The sequence below is a fragment of the Cornus florida genome, unplaced genomic scaffold (genome assembly GCF_030987335.1).
Source record: "Cornus florida cultivar Cherokee Brave unplaced genomic scaffold, ASM3098733v1 CherokeeBrave_3.0.0_Hap2_Chr02, whole genome shotgun sequence".
In the NCBI taxonomy this organism is placed as follows: domain Eukaryota; kingdom Viridiplantae; phylum Streptophyta; class Magnoliopsida; order Cornales; family Cornaceae; genus Cornus; species Cornus florida.
Genome location: NW_026775572.1, coordinates 114,863,469 through 114,886,734, shown reverse-complemented (window position 1 = coordinate 114,886,734; position 23,266 = coordinate 114,863,469). Strand labels below are relative to the sequence as shown.

At 39.5% G+C, this 23,266-nt stretch overlaps 1 protein-coding gene across 7 annotated transcripts in view; it reads right to left on the bottom strand.

Moving 5' to 3' along the window:
• The window catches only part of LOC132295583 (pre-mRNA-processing protein 40C), a 130,547-nt gene that overhangs the window by 8,577 nt on the left and 98,704 nt on the right, over positions 1-23,266 (bottom strand). For 6 of the 7 annotated variants that reach the window (XM_059793882.1, XM_059793881.1, XM_059793880.1 and 3 more), the window contains one exon: positions 16,652-16,795. In XM_059793882.1, the coding sequence (XP_059649865.1) occupies positions 16,652-16,795 (144 nt within the window). Of the gene's footprint in view, positions 1-9,271; positions 9,550-16,651; positions 16,796-23,266 lie in introns of those variants that run through there. The other variant, XM_059793885.1, reaches the window with a different exon arrangement.

Sequence of the window (23,266 nt, the reverse complement as noted above, 5' to 3'; positions counted from 1 at the left end):
AATAAGGGACACTGAATCAACGTCCCAATCCTGTGAAATGTGGACTTGGGTTCCTATAAATTTTTCTTGTGAGAATGTGACAGCGAGAAAAGATGACAGTCCAATATAGTAGGCCTGGATTAGGAAGGTAAAGTAATGGAATTAATAGACAACATGCATAAGTAGCTAGAAGAAGTTATGAAAATTTGTGATATAAACTCCCAAACCGAATAACTGTTAGATAAGAAAAATTATGGATTAATGCTAATATGTAAGGTTGACACATCAGAAGTTTGGATTGATGATAATAAGGTAAACTACACTTTGTGTTGGTGTGTGTGTGTGTGTATATATATTCTTTTGATAAGGGACACTTTGTGTTAGTATATGATCTTATGATAGAAAAAATACAAATTAATAAAAGTTGGATGGACATTTAGATAGTGCGTTGGGGAGCTTGCAGGTTGTGAAAGTTCTTTGAAGGGAAGGTCTTGACAGAAAGAACTTTAATGGAAGGAATCTGAAAGAAAAAGAAAGAACTTTAATGGAAGGAATTTGAAAGAAAAAGAATGAATGCATTTTTTAAAATTCCATTAACAACTAATGCAGTTCTGAATTGACGATGTTATCCTTAACCCCATAATTACTCTCAATAACATTTTAGTTACAATTATGACGGCCTTGGGCAAGGATTTACATGGAATTTTTAAGCCTGGAGTTTGTCAGCCATTTAACAAAGTTGTTGAGCTCCAAATGACCAAAAAAAAAAAAAAATTCACCTGTAAAAGTCGACCAGGAAAAAACTTCTCTCTCTCACGATAACCACGATTGTATCACTAGACTCTCACTGCCAATTTGCCAATCGTCCGACGATCACCGAAGAAAACAGAGATCACAGTGTAGAAATTCTGTCCGTAAAATATTATGCCTCATATATTAACATTAACATCTTGTACAAGTATATATAGGTACAAGTATATATAGGAAATAGGGAAAGCTATACAAGGAAAAGAATAAAAAATATTCCTACAAATCTGTTCCTAATTTAAAGCAATCAATCTATCCTATTTTACTGCAATCAATCTGTCCTAATTTACAATAGTCAGAAATCAATCAAATCCCTAAAATCAAGGGAAATAATATATATCTTCCAACACTCCCCCTCAAGCTGGAGCATAGATGTCTCAAATGCCTAGCTTGTCAAGTGCGAAATTGAAGGTCGTACTTGACACTCCCTTTGTCAAAAAATCTGCAAGCTGATGTTCTGTCTTCACAAACGGAGTGCAAATTAATCCACCTATCAACTTCTCTTTGATAAAGTGTCTATCCACTTCAACATGTTTAGTACGATCATGCTGAACTGGATTGTGAGCAATGTTAATGGCAGCTTTGTTATCACAAAAAAGCATCATTGGATCCCTAGAATTAAAGATCAGCTCCTTTAACATAGCCTTCAGCAAACATCTCGCATATACCATGAGCCATGGCTCTAAATTCTGCTTTAGCACTGGATCTGACCACAACAGATTGTTTCTAACTACACCACGTGACTAGATTCCCTCCCACAAAGGTGCAGTATCCTGAAGTTGATCTTCTATCTATTACACATCCTGCCCAATCAGCATCTCTATATTCTTCCACTTTGAGATGACCATGATTGGAGAATAGCAGACCTTTCCCAGGAGTTGATTTTAAATACCTGAGAATCTTGTGAGCATGCATGAACTGACTTACTACACTCACCGCATATGCTATGTCAGGGCGAGTATGTGCCCGATATATTAGCTTCCCAACCAACCTTTGGTATCTCTCTCTGTATATAGGTGTATCTGTTAGCATTTATGATACGACGATTTATGGTATAACTTACCATAATAGCCGAGATATGATAGGCCCAAATCATGGGATGTGATTTACCATATTATCTATAAGATATGATAGCTACAAATCATGTATTTGACTTTATTTACGCATATGTCTAGGCATAGAATATGCAATGATTTGATTTAGTTTCCTTTCTTGTAATATGAGCATGTGCTCATTTTATCTATAAATACTAGAGCTGTGAATGGGTAATTCATCTCATTCAAGCCTTTACGAAATTCTCTCTTTTCTCTTCTTTTTATATATTTCTACTTGGTATCAGAACCAACACCTTTCCACACCTTTCAGCAGCCTTGCTACTTGTGCGACAGCTACCTTAGGCTGTTTGTGACATCGTGTGACGTTGCCCACACATGTTTTTCTGTGTTGCTGTTTTGTGATCAAAAACAGGTATTTTTAAGTTTTACAATTTCTCTTTCACTCTTCTAGAGTTGGGTAAATTGGGATAGTTGGTTTCCAACACCTAGAAGGGTTTGGGTAAAAAAAAAAATTTAGTTTACAAAGAGGTTCCGAATATTAAGAAGGAGGCTGTCTGGCTATATGTAAGCAGCCAGCATTCCTTAAAAAAGGTATGTATTCGGATTTTTCAGGAATGGTCTGAGGAGACATTGTTTATGGTCTAAAGAGACCCTTTGATTTATTAAAAGCATTTGTGGTGTTTTTGGAGTTCTTTTTATTGTCGTGTGACAGATTATGGCAGATTCAGGGTCCTCGACTGTTAATTCTCTAAGCTCACGTTCTGTGGGTGGTGGTGCCATTTTTCCCACCAACTCATCAGAAAATCCAGGACTTCAAATCACCACAGTGAAGTTGGATGGTTCCAACTATTTGATTTGGGCAAAGTCTGCCAAGATGTTCATTGGTGGCAAAGGCAAGATTGGCTATATTACTGGTTCTGAGAAAGAGCTAGCTGAGTCAGAGAAGGCATATCCACAATGGTTTGCAGATAAAGCTATGGTTATGTCTTGGCTAGTCAATTCGATGCAAACAAACATAGCTGTTGGCTATATGTTTATGAAGACTGCTAAACAGATTTGGGATTCAGTTCAACGCACTTATTCTCAGAGGCAGAATAATGCACGAATTTTCCAATTGGGGCGAGATATCACCAGGATTTTTCAGGGTGACTTGACAGTTTCAAGTTACAACGCCAAGCTTTGTGCTATTTGGGAGGAGATGTCATATTATGATTCCTTCCACTCTTGGAAGGATCCAGATGATGCAGTTTTATATGCAGGAATTGTGGAGAAGAATCGAGTGTTTCAGTTTCTTGCCGGGTTTAATGAAGAGTTTGAGTATGCTCGTGTTCATTTATTGGGCATATCTTCATTCCCTACTCTTGAGGATACATATTCCTATGTGTTGTCAGATGAGAGCCGCCGGACTCATCCATTAGGTGTTGCTTCTGTTGATCGTTCTGCTATGGCAGTTCGGATTCCCAACCTTTCAGGAACTTCACCATCCCAGTCAGTTCAGAGCACTACCACCGGTCCTCCTCTGGGACGACAACATGGACGGTGTGACCATTGCGGAAAAATTGGTCACATCAAATCTCGTTGTTATGCTCTACAAGGACGTCCACCGCAACAGAAACAACAGCCTCGATCCTCTGCACATTCTATTACACAACCAGTCTCGTTGTCAACTCCTGACAACCCTGCCTTTACATCTTCTGCCACAGTTACCTTGACTCAAGTTGATTTGGACAAGTTCAAGCAATTCTTCAACCAAATGGAGGCATCATCTCAGCCAACCTCTACTTATGCCCACTCAAGTACTATTGCGTCTGCACATAGCGTATCTACAACTTCAACACCATGGATCACTGATTCTGGTGCTTCAAACAATATGACTGGTATGTTCTCACTCTTCTAATCTTATAGTATCTGCTCTGGCCAACGCAAGGTCCACCTTGTGGATGGCTCTCCATCTTCCATTGCTGGGAAGGGTCACATATCAGTTACTCCTTCATTAACTTTGTCAAATACACTTTATGTTCCAAAGTTGACTACAAATCTTATTTCTGTTAGTGGCGTTACCAAACAATTAAATTGTAGTGTAACGTTCTTTCCCTCTAATTGTATTTTTCAGGATCTGGTGTCGAAACGGACGATTGGCAGTGGGCGTGAAGTGGACGGTTTATACCTGTTGGATGCTCCTTTGTCACCGCAAGCACATTCAGCTTCATTTTCTAATATTGTTTCATCTAATAAAGCCCAGCTTATGCGTTGGCACATGCGTTTAGGACATATTTCTTTTGGTTATTTGAAACATTTATTTCCTTCCTTATTTTGTAACGTGGCAGTGTCAGATTTATCCTGTGAAACATGTCATATGGCTAACCATGTTCGTTCCAATTATCCTACTAGTAGTAATAAATCTGCTTTAACACCTTTTGATCTTGTTCATTCAGATGTGTGGGGTCCTTGCCCAGTTACTTCTAGTCTTGGATTTCGATATTTCGCGTTGTTCATTGATGATCATAGTCGTGTTACTTGGGTTTATCTTATGAAAACCAAAAATGAGGTATACACCATTTTTAAAAATTTTATGACAATGGTTCAGACTCAATTTGGTCGTACCATTAAAAAATTCCGATCTGACCAGGGTACAGAGTACGCTTATGGGGAGGTACAACGGTTATGTACAGAATTTGGGATTGAGTATCAAATGGCTAATGTTAAAACTCCTCAACAGAATGGTCGTTCTGAGAGAAAGAATCGCCACATCATTGACTTAGCCAGAGCAATCTGCATTGGCACGAATGTTCCCCAGTCATTTTGGGGAGATGCAGTTCTTACCGCTGTTTACATCATTAATAGGACTCCTTCTAGGATTCTTAACTTTGCAGCCCCACTCTTAATCTTACATCCCAATTCATCTCTATTTTTTATTCCTCCATGAGTCTTCGGGTGTGTGTGCTTTGTTCAGCAATTGGGTCAAACTCGTACAAAGCTTAACCGCAAGGCTTTGAAGTGTGTGTTTTTGGGCTATTCTCACTCTCAAAAAGGTTATAGGTGTTACCATCCTCCCAGTCGTCGGCGGTTTATATCCATAGATGTTTCTTTCTTTGAGCATACACCATACTATAGTGGTTCAGTTGGTTCTCAGAGTGAATGGTTCCCATTGAATATAATGGATGATCACCTTCTTCCGTCTTCAACTCCTCTACCATTACCTGTTTCTTCTTCTATAATTCCTCCTCGTGATACCCCCCCCAACAGGGAATTGTTCCTTTTTCACAGGTTTATAATCGGAGAAAATAGGTACAAGCTTCTACTCCCACGATCGACTGCCCTGTTCCTTCGGCACCAGCTCCGCCTTCTCAAGCTATTGTTTCGCTTGATGATCGCCCCATTGCTCTTTGAAAGGATAAACGTTCTTATACTTACCCTATTTCTAATTTTGTTTCTGATTATGCTCTCTTACCCTCCTATCGGAGTTTTCTTGTTTCTGTTGCCTCGGTTCCTGTTCCTTCCAGTGTTGCAGATGCGCTAGCACAACCTCAATGGCATGATGCTATGATAGAAGAAATACAAGCACTTGAGAAAAATCAGACTTGGGACATGGTTCCGCTTCCTATTGGACGAAAGGCTGTGGGTTGTCGTTAGGTGTTTACAGTTAAGCATAATCCAGATGGGACAGTTGCTCGTTACAAGGTCCGATTGGTTGCCAAGGGGTATGCTCAGACTTATGGCATAGATTATCAAGAGACTTTTGCCCCTGTTGCCAAGATGAATACCATCCGTGTATTATTTTCCATTGCTGCAATTCGATCTTGGCTTCTATTTCAGTTAGATGTCAAGAATGCCTTTCTTAATGGTGATTTGCAAGAGGAGGTGTACACGGTTCCTCCTCCGAGCTTTCGTTCTCCTGCTCATTCGAGTATGGTATGTCGTCTTCGTCGTTCTCTATATGGCCTCAAGCAGTCTCCTCGAGCTTGGTCTGATCACTTTGGCACTGCTATGCTCAAGTTTGGTTTCCATCAAAGTGCAGCTGATCGTACCTTGTTTTTACGTCATTCAGGCGGTAAGACAGTTGCTCTCATTGTGTATGTCGATGATATTATTCTTACCGGCGATGATACTACCAGAATTAATGAGGTTAAGAGCTATCTTGGCCGTCAGTTTGAGATTAAGGATCTTGGTCCCCTACGATACTTCTTGGGCATTGAGGTGGCTCGCTCCAAGACTAGCATTTTCATCTCTCAACGCAAGTATGTTCCTGACTTGCTTTCTGCTTCTGGTCAGCTTAGCGCTCGTCCTGCTGATACTCCGATTGAGCAGAATCATTGGTTGGCTGATTCTGAGGGGGAGTTGTTGTCAGATATTGGTCAGTATCAACGACTTGTGGGGAAGTTCATCTATTTATCCATGACTCGACCTGACATTGCTTATGCCGTGAGTGTCGTGAGTTAATTCATGCACTCTCCTCGTGCCCCACACCTTGATGCAGCTATTCGGATTCTTCGCTACTTAAAAGGGTGTCTAGGCCGTGGTATTTTGTTTGCTAATCATGGTCACTTACGTGTTGAGGCTTGGACAGATGCTGATTATGCAGGATCAATTTCAGATAAGAGGTCTACTTCAGGTTATTGTACCACTATTGGTGGTAACTTGGTTACTTGGCGCAGTAAGAAGCAAGATGTTGTCTCTCGATCTAGTGCAGAGGCAAAGTATAGGGCTATGGCTCTTGGGGTTGGTGAGTTGCTTTGGCTGAAAACCTTGATAACAGACTTGTGCCTTCCAGTGTCGCTTCCATTCTCACTCTACTGCGACAACAAGTCTGCCATTAGCATAGCAGCAAATCCCGTTCAGCATGACAGAACTAAGCATATAGAGGTGGACCGTCACTTCATTCAAGAGAAGATCATCTCTGGTCAAATTTGCACTCCATTTGTCACAAGCTCTCAGCAGCTTGTAGACATTCTTACAAAGGGCATCAGCAAGATTGTGTTTGAGAATGCATTGTCCAAGTTAGGCATTTCAGATATCCACGCACCAACTTGAGGGGGAGTGTTAGCATTTATGATACCAAGATTTATGGTATAACTTACCATAATAGCCGAGATATGATAGGCCCAAATCATGGGATGTGATTTACTATATTATCTGTGAGATATGATAGCCACAAATCATGTATTTGACTTTATTTACGCATATGTCTAGGTATAGAATATGCAATGATTTGATTTAGTTTCCTTTCTTGTAATATGAGCATGTGCTCATTTTATCTACAAATACTAGAGCTGTGAATGGGTAATTCATCTCATTCAAGCCTTTACGCAATTCTCTCTTTTCTCTTCTTTTTATATATTTCTACTGTATCATTTGTGCATTCACCTAACTTGTGATTTTGTTTAATTGAAGTATCAACAGGTTTGCAAGCCAACATCCCAGTCTCAGCCAATAAGTAAGACATATTTTTGTTGGGAAACAAAGATCCCCTTCTTTGACCTAGCAACTTCAATACCCAAAAAATATCGTAAAGACCCAAGGTCTTTGATCTCAAATTCTTTTGCCAGATATGCTTTCAGCTTACCCATCTCCTCTCCATCACTACCAATCACCACAATATCATCCACGTACACGATTAAGGCAGTAATTTTACCTCCAAGTGAATATTTGAGAAAGAGAGTGTGATCTGACCGGCTCGGGTGGTATCCATATTTCTTCATGGCCAGAGTAAACTTGCCAAACCAAGCTTTAGGAGACTGCTTGAGTCCATACAAGGATTTCCTCAATCTACATACCTTATCTCTTTTAAAGGAATTAACAAAGCCTGAAGGAAAGTCCATGTATACTTCTTCCTCTAAATTGCCGTGAAGAAATGCATTCTTCACATCAAATTGCTGAAGAGCCTAAATTTGCAGCCAAGGATAAGAGGACCCTTATTGTATTTATCTTCGCCACTGGTGCAAATATTTCCTGATAGTCTATCCCATAGGTTTGGTATAACCTTTAGCTACCAATCTTGCCTTCAACCTCTCCACTGAGCCATTTACCTTATACTTCACTGTGAATACCCATTTGCTACGAACTGTCTTCTTTCCCTTTGGTAGCTCAACAATTTCCCATGTAGAATTTTTCTGTAAAGCTTCCATTTCTTCAATCATGGCAGCTTTCCGCTTAGGGTTGTCAAGAGCTTCCTGCAACTTATTAGGGACAGACACAGATGATAATTGGTTTGCAAATATTTTATAAGATGAAGATAAACGATGTGAAGACAAATAATGAGAGATGGGATATTTTACAACTGAAAAACCAAAACAAGAGGGAGGTTTTCATTCTCGAGTGGGATAATGTACCTGATTCTCAATAACTAATTCAATAGAATCATATGGTTGATCAAGTAGATCAACAGGTAAATGAGCTAACTCATTAATAGAAGTATCAATAAAGAGTTTAGAGGATGGAACTATCTCAGGATTACCAATCACAGGAGGGCTTAATTGGTCATTGGGTTGATCAAGAGGTGGCTGAGTTGTATGTGTCTTCTCCCTTCTTGTGTATACAAATCTGTGTGGCTTAAGGAATTTTTTAAAGGTCGGTGCAGAATTTTCAGCAGATTCCTTCGAAGTCAATGCAGAAGTTTCAATAAACGATGATACACTGGTTAATGGTAGTGGCAACACCTCCCAAGACTTCTCTTCATTTCCCAAATTCTCCCCCTGAAGAGAAGCATTTGAATCTCTCCTTGTATAGAAAGCCAGATGTTCAACAAAAGTAACGTCCATGGAAACAATCATCTTTGATGAAGGAGGGTGATAGCATTTGTATCCCTTTTCTATGGCAGAATACCCCAAGAAAATACATTTGAGTGCTCTCGGATCTAGCTTACTCTAGTGTTGTTTGAGGATACAAGTGTAACAAACACAGCCAAACACTTTGGGTGGAATGTGAAGAAGAGTTGGAATAGCATGTGTTTTGGATAATGTGTAGAGAGGAATTTGAAACTGAAGGACTTTTGAAGGCATTCTATTAATGATATAGGCTGCAGTAGGGACAACATCTCCCCAGAAAGTTTTAGGAACGTTCATAGCAAAGAGTAATGACCTAGCAACCTCTAAAGCTCTGTTACTCCATTCTGCTAGGGTGTATCAACACACAAAGTTTGATGAATGATGCCGTGAGCTAGAAAATAGACACTAAGCCCTCTCTTAAAATACTCCCCTCCATTATCTGATCGTATAACATGTACTCTCGTGTTAAACTGGGTCAAAACCATTTACTGAAAGGATTGGAAAGAGGCAAAAACATCTCTTTTTTCTTTCAACAAATAGATCCATGAAACACGAGTGAAAACATCAATAAAGGAAACAAACCATTTAAAACCTAAATGACTAGAAACACGAGATGGCCCCCACACATCATTGTGAACAATTGAGAAAGGCACAAAATTTTTATTAAAACTTAAAAGAAAAGAAGTGCGATGGTGTTTAGCTAACACACAACTATCACAATGAAAATTAGAAACATCAATGCTCGAGAATAAAGATGGAAACAACTTATGCAAATAGCTAAATGAGGGATGTCCTAATCTTTTGTGCCATAGCCAAATCTGCACTTCTGATGTTGACCTGCCAACTATTTGATTTGCTTTTCCAATTTGAAGCCCAGTTCATATCCAAGTAGCACGAACCACCTCTTTCTCTACTAAGACCAATCTTCGCTCCCGTAAGTAGGTCTGGAAAGACACAATGAGTATCAAAGAATGTTACGGAACATTTAAGAGCTATAGTAATCTGACTAATGGACAATAGGTTATCCGATAAACATAGAAGATGTAAAGAAAGAGACATCAAAGAAGTAATTAGAATGGAACCTTCCCCCAAACACAATAGAAGTAGATCCATTTGTTGTTTTAACACTTTTTGTACTAGGATGAGTGCTATAAGAAGAAAAAAATCTAGATTCATGTGTCATATGATCAGTCGTACCTGAATCAATAATCCAAGATGACTCAACACGATCAAAAGTGTTCAAGGCTAATCCAAAGTTAGCTGAGTTACATAAAGCCTCTTTTAAGGATAGTTTCTGAGCATACTCTTGCATCATTTTATCCACCTGAGCTTGAGAATATTGTGGCTGGGCTGCAAAAGAAGATTGTACATCAGACTGCACATCAAAGGTTGTATGATGTGCTCTAGAATTTGAGTTATCCCCTTTGTTTTCATCTTTCTTACAGAACCGGTCTGGATAACCTTCCAGCTTAAAACAAGTCTCTCGAGTATGTCCAGCCTAATTACAATGTTTACAAAACAAAGAGACTTTGTTCTCAGGTTTCCTCGAGCGAGAGGTAACCAGTGCAGTTGGAGTCTGCATAGTAGCCTAGGCTGAACTCTCTTGTGAGACACCTATAAGCATGGTGGCCTGACGGAGCTCCTCACGTCGAACATAGGCATATGCACCACAAAGATTAGGAAAAGGATCATGCCCTAAAACCTGTACTCTGATCTGATCAAACCCTAGGTCGAGGCCGGCTAGGAAATCGTAGACCTTTTCATTCTCAATTCTCTTCTTTAGCTTTGTTGTATCCCCAACACACTCCATATCACATGGCTGGAGAAAATCCAGCTCCTGCCAAATGGCTTGCAAAGCAGAAAAATAGCTAGCCAATGTCTTCCCCTGCTGTCGAGTCTGTCTCATTTGCCCTGCACCTCAATTCATAAATCTGAGAAGCATCACCACCATCAAAATTGGTTTGAGCCACGGCTTCCCAAATAGCATAAGCTATGGGAAGTCGAAGAAAACTGGCACTAATATCCAGAGTCATTGAGTTAAGAAGCCATGACATCAACATGTCATTCTCCTCCACCCAAGTAGAGAAGGAAGGTTCAGTATCCGTCGGCTGTTTCTTCACTCCAATCAAGTACCCCAACTTTCCCTCTCCTGTGATGTACAACTTCACAAACTGAGACTAGGCAAAATAATTCGTCCGATCAAATTTGTAAGAAGTCATCTGCACACTAATGTTATCAAGTTGATTTGTCACAATCTAAGGAATGGGCGTTGTTGTACTAGAATCAGAAGATTTAAAGGTAACGACAGACGTGTTTCGATGTCTATGGTGTTTAGAATCAAGGCTTTACGATGTTGTCCAAGACAATTGCACACCAAGAGAACAAGAATACAAGGACAAAGAGAATACGTTAGCGATACTTGCTCAGACCCGTGAAACTTTTCTCTCTTTCTCACACTATTGCCCTGATACCATGTAGAAATCCTCTCCGTAAAATATTATGCCTCATATATTAACATTAACATCTTGTAAAAGTATATATAGGAATGAGGGAAAGCTATACACGGGGAAAAAAAAAATTCCAACAAATCTACCCCTAATTTAAACTTTAAAGCGATCAATATATCCAATTTCATTGCAATCAATCTGTCCTACAATCTTGTTCTAATTTACAACACTCAGAAATCAATCAAATCCCTAAAATCAAGGGAAATTATATATATATCATCCACCACAGAGAACATCTTTATACCTTTTGTCTGATCCTACTTATTAAAAAAAAAAAAAAAAAACCTCCTGTTTGATCCTCTTGACTAAAACCCTAATAACAAATCCTAATATACCTTTATATAGAAGGTGTTGAGACAACGGAAGCCTACAAATAAAAAGATCCAATGAAAGCTAACAAAACAATTACACACAAACACAAGACATAACGTGGTTCAACCAAAACCGGTCTACATTCACGGATGAGAAGAGATTCCACTATAATTTTCGTAGAGATATTACAACATTGGAGTACCAGGCTACCACACTGGACGAGCTACAGGTACACAATCCCACATCGCCTAGGTGTGGAAAGGGAATGTGCTATATATATAGGATTTGTACATTCCAATTGGTAGGAAGCCTTTTAGGGTAAAACCTACGAACAAAACCGTACAGGCTTGGGCCCAAAGTGGACAATATCAGACCATGTGGTGGAGTGGATCGTTACAAATGGTTTCAGAAACTCACCTAACCGGAAGTATGGCCAACGGGGATGTTGAGCCCCAAAGAGTTGGCAGGCAACCACATTGGGCGAGCTATATGTGCACAATCCCACATCGTCTGAGAGTGGAAAGGGGAAGGGCAACATGTCCTTTCACCATGTACCACTCCACGATCCTATTTCCTCGATACTAGTGCCACCGGTGTTTTTCCTACTCTAACAACCCACAAACTATCTCTACCCTTGAAATCCTTTATCAAGCTACATCCCTCTCAATCTCAACTCTCAGCCCGTAACCTAGGCATCTATTTATAGAGTTCTAAGCTCAATTCCTTGTTATACAAGGATTACAATTCCTTGGAGCCCAAGACTTGCCAAACAAAAAAGTACCCAATAAAATACAACTCTAAAATAGAAACCTAATTAGAAAAAGGAATTTGAGACACAATTTCCAACAGAAGGAGGTCCAAATTGTTAGAGAAGTTGTCTTTTCCTTCTTTTCAGTTAGGGTAATCTTGTTTTTCCCTTATTTTTAGTTAGGGCATATTCTTTGTGTATAATATATAGTCATTGTAACACAGAATATAACATATGATTGAATAATATAGCATTAATTTTTCTTCCAAGTTTTCATGGTATCAAAGCAGGTTAGGATTCTGGTTTGAGATCGCATCGCCACATCAGTTTGTTTTCTCTGTTTGCATCGATTGGAACCCTAGACAAATTTTGCCGCAACCCATCACATCAGATTGTTTTCTCAGTTAGCATCGATTGGAATTGTTAGCAGATATGATGACCACGAATTATGGAATGATTTACCATACTAACAGAGATCTGATTATGTTATAGAATATGCCATAGAATATGCTTTGATTTGATTTAGATTTGATTGAATTTCCTTTTCTTGTAATATGAGTATGTGCTCTTATTATCTATAAATACAAGAGATGTGAATGAGTGATTTAACACAATTCTCTCCTTTTTATATTTCTTCTTGGTATCAGAGCGAAAATAAATGGTTCCCGATGAACACAATTGATGATCACCTTATTTTGTCTTCAACTCCTCTACCTTTGCTTGTTTCGACTTCTATTATTTCTCCTCGTGATACGAGAGGGAATTGTTCCTTTTCCACAGGTTTATAGTTGGAGACAAAAGGTACAAACTTCTACTCCCACAATCGATTGCCTTGTTCCTTCGGCACCAGCTCCACCTTCTCCGGCTATTGTTTCGCTTGATGATCGCCTTATTGCTCTACGGAAGGGTAAATGTTCTTGTACTTACCCTATTTCTAATTTTGTTTCTGATTGTGCTCTCTCACCCTCCTATCGGAGTGTCCTTGTTTCCGTTGCCTCAGTTCCTTTTCCTTCTAGTGTTGCAGATGCACTAGCACAACCTCAATGGCATGATGCTATAACGAAAGAACTACAAGCACTTGCGAAAAATCAGACTTAAGACATGGTTCCGCTTCCTATTCGACGAAAGGTTGTGGGTTGTCATTGGGTGTTTACAGTTAAGCATAATCTAGTTACTCGTTACAAGACCCGGTTGGTTGCCAAGGTTATGCTGAGACTTATGGCATAGATTATCAAGAGACTTTTGCCCCTGTTGCCGAGATGAATACCATCCGTGTACTATTTTCCGTTGGTGCGATTCGATCTTGACCTCTATTTCAATTAGATGTCAATAAGCCTTTCTCAATGATAATTTGCAGGAGGCGGCGTATATGGTTCCCCCTCCGGGCTTTCGTTCTCTTGCTCATTCCGGTATGATATGTCGTCTTCGTCGCTCCCTATTTGGCCCCAAGCAGTCTCCTCGAGCTTGGTCTGATCGCTTTCGCATGCCTTCTTCTTACGTCTTTTAGGAGGAAAGACAGTTTCTCTTATTGTGTGTGCCGATGATATTGTTCTTACTGGAGATGACACTAACAGAGTTGCTGAGGTTAAGAGCTATCTTAGCCGTTAGTTTGAGATTATCTTACATATATTGTGAATCAGCTTTGCCAATTCATGCATTAGCCAGGTGAATCTCGTTTAGGTGCCGTCAAAAGGAATCTCCGGTACATCAGAACACTACTCATTTTGGCATGCATCTTGTTAAATCTCGTGATGAACATCTGAGGGGATTTTCTAATGCTGATTGGGCTGGTTCTCCGGATGACCGACATTCTACTACTGGCTTGTGTGTTTACTTTGGTCCTAACCTCATCACTTAGGCCACTACCAAGAAAACCATTGTTTCTAGATCAAGTGTTGAATCAGAATATAGGGCATTAGCACAATACAAATCCTATTACACCATCCTCCGATCCTTCACTGTGGCAATATCAGTGCTACATACTTAGCCTCCAACCCAGTTCTTCATGCCAGAACCAAACATATATAAGGGCGCTTAAGGTTTGGAGTAGGGTAAGAGAGAGACTCTAGAATTCTTACAGAAACAAAGTGGGGGGCTAAAAACTTGTAATCTCCAATTTTACAGATAGTGAAGACCTTTGCCAAATCTCAACCGTATAAGTTGTTACCGAACCATGTATAAATCTTTGTGTTCTTTATGTGGTATGTTTACTTTTTTGTCGTGATTCTTGATTCTATCTTGGGTTCGTTGCGTTTGTCATAACAAGATTGACTATCACTTCTTAAGGGAACGTGTTTTATGTGGCTTTCTAAAAATTGTGTTTGTTCCAAGTGCTGACCAAACAACAGATTTCTTCACCAAAGCACTATCGATACCAAGTTTCAACTCCTAAGAGACATGCTGCTGGTTCGTCCTTGCTCCACCATCATCTTGAACGGGGGTGTTACGAGATTAGTTGATGATATATTGGATCAACAAGAAAATCATATCAAAGGGTAATCCAATATTTGTAACAAACATAACAAACATATAAGTTTGTTGAGATAATCTCTCCATCTCTCTCTTCTTGTTGTAACAACAAACAAACAGCTAAGTTCGTTGAGAGAATCTCTCTATCCCTCGCTTATTGTGAAACTGTTTATAGTAAATCAATAAACAGTTTCACAATAAGTGAAAAATTTCATCATATGAGCGGTGAAATTTTCCCAAATTATTATCCTCTTTTCTCATCTAATCTCACTTTCTAACTGTTTTTAGTAAATCAATAATCTCTAATATTTAGCAATAACTCCATGAACTTATTATCCTCCATCATTGTTGGGTAGCAGTGAGATAGCTAAATTGTGACACTTTCATTTGAAGAAAATAAAAATAAAAAATAAAGGAAAGAAAGAAAGAAAATAAAGTTATGGTGAAAATTTTAGACAACGAACTTTCTGCTAATATTTCCATCAATGCCATGCTCATCAAGGCGTAAGCTTGATCATTTAAATGATTCCATAGACTACCTTATGCATCTCTATTTCACCGTCATTTACAGAATTCAGATTCATCAGTTACCACCATTTCCATGCAAACCCATTACCAACCACCACTTCCATACAGTTCTTAAATCATCATCGCTGATTGCAACATGAATGACCAAGGGAGAGGAAGTACAGAATAAAAAACTTCTATCAAGACAATGGGAGAAAAGTGAGTACAAAGAGAAATTAGTCAACAAAAAGATAAAAGTTAATATCAAGGTATCACAGTACCCAATCTGTATAAAGAAAGCTATGCATAAAGAGAAAAGCATCCAAACCTTTAGAGAGAAATAAAAGAAGATGTAGTGCCAAATTCATCCTCATTTCAAGCTTTATCCTAAAATTCATAATCAAATAGATCTATCACACTGTTACACTTTTGTGTACTACTTATGATTCACCCAACCAGAGTCAGACTGAAATGGGCCAAGAATCAAACCCTAGACCACAACACCCACTCCACGGACCTCAAAGTGACCTTCCTCCTTGAAGGACAACATCAACCTCTCCTCCACCTGACATAATCAACATGAGATAAATGGATAGCCTAGTTGAGCAAACAATGTCTTCCCTCTGGGTACACGACAAGTAAAGCGAGAGACTACCAACATTACGTCCGTTTCGAATATCCCCTTTTCCCTACTCCCTTTTACGTTCAATCTGATCAGATAATACTTTAACAGAATAAGTTAAAATTATAAGCTCGAGTTTAGAAGAATATGGTACCTTTAAAGAAATTACAGAAAACAAGGTTTTTTATTTTATTTATAAGTAAAATGTAAAAAACGCTCAAAAGGGGAGTGTGTCCCAAGGGAACTACACAAGGCCAAAAAGACCTCGACAGAAAAACAAGTTTTTTATTCAATTATGATTTTCATGGTTAATATATATATATATATATATATATATGTATTGCCTAAGGTGAAAACACAGTGTCTGGACCAGATAATTATACTTGAGGATTGAAGTGTTTAAAGCGATGATTGCATATCTTAGGTAATGCCCACAGTATTGTTAGACAAACTAAAGAAAATCCCTAACGGTAACGCTACTTAACAAAGAAAATAAAAGCACTGGAAAAGTATAAGTTCAACATGGATGGGCTTCAGAAAATTCTAGATTTTCAGCCACCAGTTTTGGCTGCCAAATCTAACAAAAAAATGGGTTTACGACAATAAGCAACTCAACATAACCAAAAGAACTGAATGCATATCATTTGCATATGAAATAAAAGACATTAGACAATAAGAAGTTAATTTTGATTTATGTTACTTTTAATGGTACGCTTTCCTGAAAAACTGTCTCAATATGCTCTGCAACTAACATTACTGTATCAACGGAACAAAATAGTCTCCAGTACTCATAGCAGTGGAAATTTACACACAAATAAAACCAACATTATAGCACGGGGAAAAAGAAATTTAAACAGCAAACAGAAGAACAGCTCTGTTACCTGCTCCTCCCGTTTTGCCTTTGCTGATCGTTCTGCTTCCTCTTCCGCAGCCTTTAGTTCAGAAATATATTCATAAAACAACAACTCCCTGTCCTCATGCTTGACAGATTTGTATCTGGGGTCATCTCTTAGGTTATCCTTCAACTGACACAATTAAAAGCATTATGAATATTCAAGAAGAAATAACTGTGTAGTACTGTAAAAATTTAGAATACCAAAGCATCCTGAACTCTTATGCTGTGTTTGGTGTGCAGGAATGGAATGGAAGTGGGAATGGAATGAGAATGGGAATGGAATGGAATGGTCATTCTCATTCTATTATTTGGTTGTAAATATGAAATGTGTAGGAATGGAATGATAATAACCATTATATTTTTTGGTTGGACCAATTTAAAATTTAGATTGAAATAAATTTCAAAATTGAGTTCTCCAAAATATACCTCTTAGTAACAAATATATAAAATTAACAAAATGACATTATTCTATAATATTTTAAAAATAAATGGTGGCAGTGGCAGTAGTGGATGGTGGTGGAGGTGGAAAGCCATAGTGATGTAGGTGGTGGTGTTGGTAGGCGGCAGCGGCGGTGGTGGAAGGTAGCAGTGGTGTTGGTGGAAGGTGGTGGCAGTAGTGTGCTGATAGTGGTGGAAGGAGATAGTGGTGTAGGTGGCAGTGGTGAAAGCCAATGGATGTGACTGTGGTTGTGGTAGAAGGCAGTGGAGGTGGCAGTTGTGGAAGGTGGTGGTAGTGGTGGAAGGCTGCAGCAGTGGTGGTGGTGGAAGGTAGTGGTGCTGGTGGAAGGTGCTGGCGGTGGCGATGGTGTGGTGAAAGGCGGTGGCGATGGTGTGGTGGAAGGCAGTGGCGGCAGTGGTGGTGGTGGAAGGTGGTGGTGGTAGTGGTGAAAGGCGGTGGAAGGCGGTGGCAGTAGTGGTGAAAGGTGGTGGAAGGCGGTGGTGGTGGCGGTGGCAGTGGAAGGCAGTCGCGGTGGTGGCGGTAGCGGCGGGGTGATAAAAGGTGGTGGCAGTGGTAGAAGGCAGTGGTGGGGGTGAAAGGCGGTGGTGGGGGTACAGAAAAGCAGTGGTGGTGGCAGTGGTGGAAGGTAGAGGCGGTGAAAAGCGGTGGTGGCGGTGGTGGAAGGTGGTGGCTGTGGTGAAAGGCGGTGGCGGCGGTGGTGGTGGTGAAAGACGATGGTGGTTGCAGCAAAGGAAGGCGGTGGCGGTGTTGGTGGTGAAAGGTGATGGTGGTGGTGGAAAGCGATGGGCGGTGGTGAAAGTCGGTGGCAGTGGTGGTAGTGGAAGGCGGTGGTGGTGAAGCTGAAAGGCGGAGGTGGTTGTGGTAAAAGGTAGTGGTGGTTTTTGGACTTGGAACATGAGGGTGTTTTGGGAAGTTGATTTTTTAAAGAAATTTACTTGGGAATGGAGGCCATTCCATAGGTTTAGTTGTGGAATGGATTTTCATTCCAATGGAATGGTCAATTCCACTTTAAATTGCATACCAAACAAAGGAATGGTTGGAATGGGCATTCCATTTCATTCCATTCTTGCACACCAAACGCAGCATTATAAGGAATGTGCCAGACATCAACCACCTCATTATCCAAAATGAAATAGTAACCTTGTGATTATTTAGCTAGTGCAGGAAATGGTTCAGCACAATCATTTTAAGTCTATATTGCTCAATGTTTGCAAGATGATCATTAACTACAAGATTACTATCAAGTATCTGTTTCCAATTCCTCGATTATATGATGATATACTTGATAGGTTGGCAGGTTCTTCTGTGTTTACAAAACTGGATTTAAAGGGTGGATACCATCAGATTCGGATTCGGCCAGGAGATGAATGGAAGACAGCCTTTAAAATGAAGGATGGGTTGTACGAGTGGTAAGTGATGCCGTTCGGGTTGTCTAATTCACCGAGCACATTTATGCGGCTTACAAATTAGGTTTTGCAACCTCTGATTGGTAAGTGTGTTGTGGTTTATTTTGATGATATTCTTATTTATAGTCGTAGTGAGGATGAACACTTAGGCCATCTGTGTGCGGTGCTTACTTTATTGCAAGACAATTGTTTGCATGTTAAATTTGAAAAACTGTAGTTTTATGACGGATAGCTTGATTTTCTTGGGGTATGTGGTAAGCTCAGAGGGTCTACCGGTGGACTTTGAAAAGGTCTGAGCAATTCGTGAGTGGCCTGTCCAAAAATCAGCACATGATGTTCGTAGCTTTCATGGGCTGGCAACGTTTTATCGCCATTTTGTCAAAAGCTGTAGCAGTATTGCTGCCCCACTAGCTGCTTGCATGAAAAAGAGCAGGTTTGTGTGGACAGATGAAGCGAAACAAAGTTTTGCTTTCCTTAAAGAGATATTGTCTTCAGCTTCGGCATTCGCCTTTATCCAATTTTGATAAATTATTTGAACAATGCGAGCTAGGTGGGTATTGGTGCGGTTGTATCACAGGAGGGCAGACCAGTGGCCTTTTATAGTGAAAAATTGAATGATATATGTTAATAGAAGCCTGATGTGGGAAAAGTAAAAGTGTGGTTGTATCACAGGAGGGCAAACCAGTCGTCGTGCTTTTTTCACTAGAACATGTATGGGGCAGCCTTTTACTCAAATGTGATGTGGGAAAATTTGGGCAGCGGTGTTATGTTTGCCAGACCGCCAAAGGGCAATCCCAATGCACCAGTTTATATACTCCTTTACCGGAACCTGCTGCTGCTTGGGAGGATTTTCAGATGGATTTTGTGGTTGGACTTCCACGGAATCAACGAGGTGTGGATTCTGTTATGGTTGCAGTTGATTGGTTCTCCAAAATGGCTCATTTTGTTGCTTGTTGGAAAACTCATGATGCTTCGAATATAGCTAATTTGTTCTTTAAAGAGATAGTCCGCTTACATGGGGTACCGACCGAGACAGCAAGTTTCTTAGCCACTTTTGGCGTACTTTGTGGAAGCAGTTCAATACTTCTCTAGTAGCACTTGCCACCCCCAAACAAATGGTCAGATAGAGGTGATCAACCATACTTTAGGTAATATGCTTTGTTGTTTTATGGGGGATCATCCGGAACAATGATAATGCCTATATTGTTGACTTGCCACCAATGGTCCTCGATTGATCCTAAATTTTTTTCAGAGGGGCTAGTTCCAAAACTCTTTATACGCAAATCAATTAGGATTTTCCAAATCAAAATATAAAATCTACAAATCTAAATTATGAGTGCATGTACCCTAATTTTTAGTTAGGGCATGTAAGTACCAATTTACCGCTATACCCTTGGTGTAGAAGATTACATAACATCCTTGAATGAAGTTCAAATTCCAACATTCAATCTTCAACAATGACTGTGAGGTAACGACTAGACACTAATTTTGAAATTCCTACCTAAACTAGAAGTAAAAACAAAAATATAGAGTCAAACACAACTAGTTTTGGGATACGATATATGACAACATAAGTCCTATTAACATAGCAGATAAAAAGAAACTTGGATTTTAGGGATTTTATATAGCTGCTCTGGTCTTTTATGCATGAAAATTGATGGATGGAAGGGAGAGAATAAAGGGTTGGATGAGACATCCCTTGAGAAGAAATTATGTACTTCTATCTTTTTGTTCAGTTTGATGGACAGAAGAGAATAAACTCACAAGTTATTGTGTTTGTTACAAGAGAAGGAAAGTTAGTTTTAAATTGATTTTATCATTACACCCATCATTATCTATAATATTTTTAATTTATAGATGATAATATTGTAATTTAAAAATTATATAAATTAGTATAATATTGTAATTCAAAACTTCCATAATAGCATCACTTGTCTATCTTCTTCTCTTCCGCTCATTTTTTTTTTTTTTCTTAAGTTAAAATATATTAACAAAAGCGCTCAGAGGGGAGCGAACCCTTAACTTTTTTTTTCTTTTTTTTTTCTATAAGTTAAAATATATTAACAAAAGCGCTCGGAGGGGAGCAAACCCTTAACAAAGCAAACAAAATACGCAAAATGCGCCATAACAACGATAAGTTGTCAACAAAATCCAAAAAGCTATCCATAGATGGGCATTTTTTCCATTAACCCAAGAATAAAGAGAATGCAAAATATTCAACTTAATAACCCAAACCGGCGACTCCTTTCCATCGAAAGATCTTCTGTTCCGCTCGTGCCACAGCCCCCACCAAATACAAAGAGGTGCAACCCTCCACGCTTTTCTAACCCGACTGCCTATTGGTCCTCTCCAAGCCTCTAACATATTCATCATGTTCCTTGACACCACCCAGTCTTACCCCAAAAACATTCAGGATCATACTCCAAACATCCACTGCCACTTTACAGTGCAATAAGAGATGGTTAACCGATTCACCCGTCTTCTTACACATGCAACACCAATTAACTATTATTTGGCGTCTTTTTTTGAGATTGTCAAGAATAAGAATGCTACCAAGCATCGCTGTCCATGCGAAAAAAGCCACCTTCAGTGGAGCTGAAGCCCTCCATACAACCTTTCAAGGGAAACCATTGCTTATCAAATTCACAAGGCTTTGGTAAAAAACCCTCACCTCAAACACCCCTCTAGAATCCCCCATCCACACCATCTCATCCCTTCCTTCCCCCTCCACCACTTGACTATAAATTTATCCCATTAAATCGGTAAACTCCAGCAACTCCCAATCATTAAAATTTAAACGGAATCTCACATCCCAACTCACTCTCCCATTCTCTAGCCTAAAATAATCTGCAACCACCGCATGCTTATCCTCAACCATCCTAAAGATTCTAGGGAACCTAAAAGCCAACACCACAACCCCTTACCAAACATCCGTCCAAAACCTTACATAACGACCATTCCTAACTCTAAACTGTGTCCGCTTAGAGAACCCCTCCCAACCCCTCCTAATACCTTTCCATGAACCCATGCTTGCTGATGAAGACACACCTCTAGACATCCAACTTCCCTCCTCTTCCCCAAACCGACAAGCAATAACATGCCTCCAAAACACAGACCTTTCACACCCAAATCTCCAGAACCATTTCCCTAACAAAGCTTTGTTAAACATTTCTAACTTGCGAATCCCCAGAATTCTGTTAAGTCTACTAATCACTGTTCTAGGAAGATTAGAAAGGGTACTCTTCAGCAATGTGAGTCTACCCCCTTTTGACAAGTATTGTTTCTTCCACCTAGATAACCTCTTTTGAAAAACATTCTACCACTGGATCCCAAACAGCAATTCTCCTCGTGGAAGCACCTAAGGGCAACCCCAAATAAGAAAACGGAAAAGCCTCCACTCCGCAACCCAAAATAGCTGCCAACTCATGAATATGATCCACCTCCCATGCTGAAACAATCACACTCATCCCAATATTAATCTTCAGCCCCGAAACAACTTGAAAACAGACCAAAACACACCTCAAGTGTCTCAATTGATTCACACTCACATCGCAAAAAACAATAGTGTCATCAGCAAACAGCAAGTGAGATGTAACAATTTGGTTTGGCACACGCTCCACCAAAAAACCTTGAATAAAGCCCAATACCTTTGATGTTGGACACTTTTACAGTGTTTGGTAATTTTTTATTTTAGGTTTCTTATTTATTTTTTATTTTTTATAAGAAGTTTAGTTTTAATTAATTTCTTTTAAGAATTATTTTCCTTTTGCTATTAGGTTTCTTTATATTTTAGATTTCTTCTACAGTTAGGTTTCCTTTATTATAAATATGTGTACTTCCAAGTGCAGAATTAACTTCTATTCATTCAATTATCAATACATATATTAGATTTCTCTGAAATTATCCTTTGTTTTGTGGATTCAAAACACCCACCTTGTGGATTCAAGGTAATCTGTTACTCGTAAACAAATTTATCGCTTCTGCTTACATCAACCTCTGCCCTTTTCATGAGCCTGCTAAATGCTTCCATTACAATAATGAAGAGAAAAGGGGACAATGGGTCCCCCTGACGTAAACCTCTCAAGCTTGCGAAGAAACCTACCAGTGACCATTCACTAATATAGAAAAACAAGCAGTCGAAATACATTGAAGAATCCACCCACTCCATTTGGTTCCAAACCCCATCCTCTCCAACAAATACAATAAAAACACCCAATTCACAAGGTCATAAGGTTTTCAATATCCAATTTATACACAATCCCCGGTTCACCACTCTTGACTCTTGCATCAATACATTCACTAGTAATAAGAACCGGGTCGAGAATTTGCCTTCCTCCAACGAACGCATTTTGAGACTCCGAGATGACCCCATCCAACACTTTCCTTAGCCTAATAGCCAGGATCTTCGCAATAATCTTATAAACAGAGCCCACCAAACTAATTGGTCTGAAATCTTTAGCTTCAACCGCTCCACCCTTCTTAAGTATAAGAGTAATGAATGTGGCGTTCAAACTCTTCTCAAAACATCCTTCCTCAAAGAAGGCATGCATTACTCTCATCACATCCGCTCTCACCACCTGCCAATTATTTTGGAAAAACACAATTGTAAACCCGTCCGGACCCGAAGCTTTATCTCCATTACAGCTCCTAAGAGCTTCAAACACTTCCTCCTCCCCAAATGGCCCCTCCAAACCCACTCTATCCTCATCAGAAATTGTATCAAACTCAATATCAT